This window comes from Sceloporus undulatus, chromosome 3, assembly GCF_019175285.1.
Source record: "Sceloporus undulatus isolate JIND9_A2432 ecotype Alabama chromosome 3, SceUnd_v1.1, whole genome shotgun sequence".
NCBI classification, from domain to species: domain Eukaryota; kingdom Metazoa; phylum Chordata; class Lepidosauria; order Squamata; family Phrynosomatidae; genus Sceloporus; species Sceloporus undulatus.
This window is the reverse complement of record NC_056524.1, coordinates 111,697,759-111,704,611: the sequence shown is the minus strand read 5'-3', so window position 1 is coordinate 111,704,611 and position 6,853 is coordinate 111,697,759. Positions and strand designations below refer to the sequence as shown.

The 6,853-nt window shown below is 41.7% G+C and overlaps 1 protein-coding gene across 1 annotated transcript in view; it reads left to right on the top strand.

Annotated features, from left to right (window-relative positions):
• The window catches only part of BIVM (basic, immunoglobulin-like variable motif containing), a 53,293-nt gene that overhangs the window by 39,147 nt on the left and 7,293 nt on the right, over nucleotides 1-6,853 (top strand). The window contains 3 exon segments of the mRNA XM_042456699.1: nucleotides 6,473-6,648; nucleotides 6,651-6,695; nucleotides 6,698-6,847. Of these exon segments, the coding sequence (XP_042312633.1) occupies nucleotides 6,567-6,648; nucleotides 6,651-6,695; nucleotides 6,698-6,847 (277 nt within the window). The 5' untranslated portion in view covers nucleotides 6,473-6,566.

Below are 6,853 nucleotides of genomic sequence, written 5' to 3'. Positions count from 1 at the left end.
AGGTGGGTTTTGTGGGCACAAATTCAAAGTGCGGTTATGACCTATAACTCCCTATATACACTTATTCTTTTATTGTGTGATTTGTTTTAATACTGTAATAGTTTTTGTTGTTGTTGTGTGCCTTCAAATTATGTCTGGCTAATTAAGCCTAAACATTTAATGTTGACTTTGGTATTTTTTGGTATTATCCTTTAATTGTGAGCCATCTTGATGTCAAAATTTGGGGAAAAGTGGGAGAATGATGAGGATGATGTGATGATGATGATGATAATATAATGGCAGCGCTTTTCACTGAAATAAATGTTCCTGTCACCTCTCAGACTACAGTTTGAAAACTACAGTTAGAGAGAGATGCTGATAAGTGACGCGATGAGGGACAGAATGTTTCCATAATAACGTCAACAAATGCAGGGGTAGGCAACCTACGGCCTGCGGCCGAATCTGGCCCAGCGAGGCCTTGGACGGCCCCAGCCCGGTCCTGCGCTGATTGCCGCCGGGGCTTTGGCCTCGCGCGCGAGGGGGCAAGGGGGGGCAATGTCTATAGAAGCCTCAGAAAATAGCATTTATATTAACATTTTAAAAAAAAAATCAAATTTTTTCGCACGTCCTCCAGTTTTTTAAAAGTGTCCTCCACTTGAAAATTTTGTCCTACATTTGTCCGGTTTTATTTATTTATTAATTAAAAAAATTTTTTTTTATTTTTTTTATTTTTTGCCTCTGGCCCCCCCATTGTCTGAGGGACAGCACACCTGGCCCCCGACTCAAAAAGGTTGCCTACCCCTGCATTAAGGTTTAATTGATGTTACACAACGTTGGATCTTGTTGGTGTATATAGGGTGGAGCTGTCCTTTTTAAACAGGGTATAAGGGGCATTTTCTCTTCTTGATTCTTGTTCCAAATCTCTCCCCTCACAGCTGCCAAACTGCCACTGCTAGATGGAGGCAGGAGTGAAGAGAGGCAAGGAATCTGAGCATGCGATCTACCCTTCATCCCTGCAGTTTGCATGTGACTGAAGGACAGGACCAATGATGGAATCATTCCTCATCTTCTCGGCACATTAACACTGAGGAGATCGTCTGATGAGCCTACTGCCATTCACTTCTCTCCCCCCTATATTCTTCTACCATTGTTTAATGGCCCCAGTTGCTGCGGCCATCACTGCTATGCTATGGAGTTTGTCTGCTGCTGAAGGTGACGGGGTAGCATATTTGTTTGTTCATTTGTCAAGTACTGTAAACTCACACATCCCCAGGCAGGTGATCACCCATAATTAGTTCAGTCTTTTCCTGTCTGGTGCCCTCCAGATGTTCTGGACTACAACTTCCATTTCCGCATCCACAAGGCTTTATCATTACTTGTGTTATTTAACAAAGAGTGAGGAGGGCTCAAAAGTTGGAATTCCAGTCCAGGTCAATACCAAAGGGATGCTCAGAGGGCAACTTTTTGTAAAAAGTAAGAAAAACCTACAGTAAACCTGAACCGTTCAGATTCTCCCACACAATTGGCCATATTTATTTCCAGAAGGTCAGCTCAAAAGGTAAATTTCACTTCTACACCACCTTCGAAGCAAATTCCAAGGTTCAAAAGATGGCAGTCAGACTAAGCTAACATGGAGTCTCGTACTACCAGCAGAGCAAGTGGCACAGCTTGATGCAGCCAAGCATGGTAAATTTGCCTTCATTCTTGGGATTGGTATATTTATTTCAAATATTTAGATGACACAAGTAATTAAGGCCAATGTTATTTGCTAAGACATAGATTCAACCAGATTATAAGCACTTGTGTTCCTACTTACAGAATCAGGAAATGAGTGAAAGCTTCTAATCTGTATTTACTATATTACTATGAACAAGGCACAAATATTAACATAGCTTTTGTCAGAAATAGGTTGGAAAGAGGCCTATTTCTGGCCTTAGTAAATAATAAGTTGCTTATTAAAAGTGGCAAACATTAATGACAGTCCACATAATAACTTAATAAGGATGGCGCTTCCTGGTTTGTTAGAGGTCATCTGAAAGACAGTTTATCCATCAATACTTATCTTCTTTTGCAATGTACAATGTAAAGCTGCAGGACAAGTTTGGTATATTCAGTATATTCTAGAAATCACTAATCAAGCAGACATTAATCCTCTTGTGCAGACCCTCACACCCTGAGGCCTGCCATTAGCAACAGAACAATCCACATGCAAATCACTCCTGCCTTTCCTGGTCACACAATATATATACCCAACTCCTTTCCAGGCAAGCATTCTCTGAAGATGCCAGCCACAGATGCTGGTGAAACGTCGGGAAGAAACTCTTCTAGAACATGGCCACATAGCCCGAAATATTCACAAAAAACATGGATGCCGGTCATGAAAGCCTTCGACTTCACGTCATCCAGTGAGTTTCTATGGCTCAGTGAAGAATTGAACATGGTCTCCTGGAGCCCTAGTCTAGCACATAGACCACTATGCCACACTGGATCACGATAATATACATAAAGTTAAGAGCTCCTTTTTCTTACAAATTCTGTTCTGAACAAAATGGTTTATTAAATCTTTCTAAAATATGTTAGAGTTGTGAACTTCAATGGCCAATCAGTAATTCACAGAATGAATATAGAAAAGCAAGACACATACTTTGCAAGATCATATCTAGTTCTTAAAACAGATTTTGTAGAGTCTATTAAAAGAACACCTGGGAAATGTTCTCCTTAGCTGAGTTTATTCCAGACATCAGAAAATAGCTAAGTGGTATGTGGTCGGAGGATCTTTATATTGTTTATATCAACAAAACTGTGTGATGGTAATGATTTCATGACCAAGTTACTGCAATATCCCTGAGAGATTTTTTCCATCTGAGTTCATCAACTCCTATTATCTACTAAAATCACTAAAGGGACCAAAGTTCAAGAGAATCAATGAGCAGCATGCGCAACAAAGCATGTAATAAACCACTCCCAAGTGCTACCGTTTATTGCAATGTAGAAGGTCACCCTAAGAACTGCTCAAGGCCTAAGCACTTAAGCGAATGCAATCCCTTTGATGGCACACCTTGTAACTTTTAAGAACTGTGTCAGCCTGTACCACTTGCATGTCTTAAAGTTATTTTTAAAAATCTCAAACTTAATAGTTTATGCAGTCTCACTTCTGAATAATACATGAAATAAGATTTTTCCTCTCCTAAATATCTTGGCCTCTTAGTAGATGGTGAATGTTACAGCATTACTTTGCTAAGTTGTGGAAGTGGAGAGAGAGGACATCATTCTGCACCTACAGAGGTCAAAAAATGGGCTTACCTTTTCCCTGATGTTCTTCCTCTAAAATACAGCTTTAGATTTCATCTTTCTTTACAGAGTCCTCATGAGAAAAGTGCTGTGGGCTGTTAACCCAAAATGTACTTGCATCCAGGGAGATCATTCTCCATTTCCAGTTGCAGATACTCTCCCATGTTATTCTGAAAGAGCCTACAACTCTTGAAATGCATTAGTAAGGGCTGTATGATAAACTACACTTTTAGTGCCACCACCATCACAAGCATGGTTGGTGAGGACCTGAAAGAGAGCTTATTCTATGGCTGCCATTATTGTGGAGCTCCCTGCCCAGAGAGGCCAGAATGGCCCATTCCTTGTTGTCCTTCCACCAGCAGGCTAAGACCTACCTGTTTAGAAAAGCTTTTAAAACAGAAAGTTTTTAAAGCATGGGATGGTGCTGTATTGTTTTAAAGTATTTTTTTAACATTTTAATCTTTTTAATTGTGTTTTATTCTTTTAATATGTAATTTGTTGTAATATTGTAATAATTTATGTCTGTTTTAATTACTATTTTTGTATGCTTTTAATTGTACTGTTTTTTAATGTTGTGAGCCACCCTAAGTCCCAGTTTTGGGGAGAGGGTGGGAAATAAATAAATAAATAAATAATAGGGAAACAACGAGAGCCATTATCTTTCATGTATAAAATAAAATACTGTCCCTCACACTACTAGATAGCACAAAGCCATGGTGGTGGTGATGATGGTGGTGGTGATGGTGGTGGTGGTGATGTGCCTTCAAGACAACTCTGGCTTGTGGTGACTCTTTCATGGGATTTCCTTGACAACGTTCATTCATAAGAGGTTTGCTGTTGCCTTCCTATAATGCTGAGAAAATGTGACTTGCCCAAGGTCACCTAGTGGGTTTCCATGGCTGACTGGAGATTTGAATCCTGATTTCCCAGAGTGCTACAGGATCTACCACCTTGCTGGAAGAAAGGTGGGATATAAATATAATAAATAAACACTCAATGTTCTACACCACAATGCACCTCCTTTACACACAAAATAAACACCTATCCTCCTAGATCCCACTCACCCAAATTCTGTCACTAATTCAGGGATGTCACTAATTTATATATAGTTGGACTGCAAATCCTATCATTCCTCGCCATTTTCTATGCTGGTTCATGCTGGTAGTCATTGCGGTGCAATAACATCAGGAGAGCTATATATTACCCAACCATGTTTTATTTATTCATTCATTTTATAATTTACTTTTCTCTCACTATGGCATCCAAGGTGGCTCACAATATATATTTTTAAAAAAACAAAAGTTATAACAATGGATAACTAGCTGGTATGGCAAAGGAAGAGCCAGCATGATGCAGTGGTCTGAATGCTGTACTATGATTCTGGAAACCAGGGTTCGAAACCCTGCTCAATGATCTTGAGCAAGTCACACTCTCTCAGCCTCAGAGGAAGGGAAAGGCAAACCTCCTCTGGATAAATCTTGCGGTAAACCCTGTGATAGGTTTGCTGTAGGGTCACCATAAGTATAATAGGTAAGCTGGGTGGCCTCTCCTTCAGGTGTGTCTGTTTCTGAGCCTCAGTTCCAGAAATAATAATCCAGTTTGAGACCCCCATTAACTGCCCTGGCTCAATGCTAAGGAATCCTGGGGTTGTAGTTTATTGTGGCACCAGAGCCTGCTCTGGAGCCTTCTCTGCCCCAAAGTGCTGGGGCCCTCAAATCCAGGATTCTGTAGCATGGAGCAATTGCAGCAAAGTGGGGTGAAATGGCATTATTTCTACAGTGTAAATCAGTGGTCCCCAAACTGTACCATTTAAGGGATTTGGACTTCACTCCCAGAATCCCAGGCCATGGCCACATAGCGAGGCTTTTGGAGCGAGACAAATACCCTTAAGGCACAGTTTGGGGACCACTGGTGTAGCTGCACCCATGAGCCGGTGAGCATAGTGGTTTGAGTTTTGGGTTAGGACTCTGGAGCCCAGGGTTTGATTCCCAGTTTGGCCATGAAGCCCATTGGGTACCGGTCCTACGAATCCTGGGGTTGTAGTTTGTTGAGGCCCCAGCACTTTTGGGCAGAGAAGGCCAAGACCTTATGAAACTACAAATCCCGGATTCGTAGGATGGAGCAGAGCAAACTCTCTGCTTGCTTAGTTAGATTGATCTCCCACCTGGTTCCATTTTGCTCTCTGTCTCCTCCCTTCATCCTCACAACGCCTGTCAGGTAGGTAATGCTATGACTACCCAAAGTTCCCTATGTCTCAATAAGACTGAAACCATAGTCCTGCTCCAACACTCAACATGCTATGAGCTCCCCAGTTCCATGGCAGTACACTGTAAAGAGAAGAGTGCTGGAGAATAAAAAGGGATTGTCCTTATGGCCAGCCTGTGTGGGGGGCTGTGTTAACACTGCCCGGGTAGCCTAGGTAACAGTCGGATGTGCAGGCTGGTCTGAAAGGATGGATCACTCAGACAACGGCACTTCATGAAATAAGAGAGGATCGTTTTCTACTCTGGTTCCCAAACAATGATCTACACCTTTACATGTCCAGTTGTACATGAGACATACTATTACTTGATCCTATTGTAGCTTTTGCTTGACAGGCCTGCTCACTTGCTGTTCTTCAGTAACAGAGTGCTTTCGTATGAGGGCGAAGATAATATATGTTCAGAAATCTTGCAATGTAGTGTAAACGCCTTCCAAGAGATTTTGAAACTTGGATTCCCATTTGCACAATGAATGTCTTGTCCACAATAAGCCCCAAGGGTTCCAAACCCCTGTTGGCACAGGGAAAGTCCATTATCATCTGACAGAATCAAGCAACGGTAATGTATGCACAGCTGCAACATGCAGTGGAGGAGGACTTTGTTTAAAAGGGGGCCCAGTGTGCAACACAAGCCTCACATATACTGAGGGTCTACAAACCAGTGTGGCTTTATGATATTGGGAGGACACTGTATAGAAAAGGGATGTGGACCTTCTTGGATACAGCCTTGCTTTGGCACCACATTAAGTTGCTCAGTGTTCGTTTCTCGGGGATTGATGGCTATATCAGAAGATCCTGGTTCATATAGAATACTTATGTGTAGGTATCTAGATATATTTGGGAGCATGGAGACACAACGGCTAATGTGAATAAGCACAATCTTCCTTTCAGTGTTCTGACATACGAATACCATTGAAAACATGTTCTCTCTTTTTATTTCAGAAATTTCAGAATTGTGCTGTAACTCTGGAAAAGGGATGTAGACATTTATTCAGTCTAGAGGAGGCATATCACTTGAAACAGATTTGTTCATTCAATGCCTAACACTGCAAGCTCTCAACTAGAGAGCGATTCTGGAGAAAATGGACCTGGACCTGGAACAAAGGCTTCTGCAGTTAATCTCATGGTACTGTAAAGCAATGTTGCTGCAGGTGCCCAGTTTCCTCTCTGGATCCCTTGGAGAAAGGCATTATCCATGGGTTGTCCTGTGACTACCCGAGAAAGTTACACTGTCTTTCAACTAGTGCTTTTTAAAACCAAGGGACATCCATTCGCAAAGCCCAAGTGCTAAAGTTAGTGCCTGCTTAAAAGACAATGCTGCCT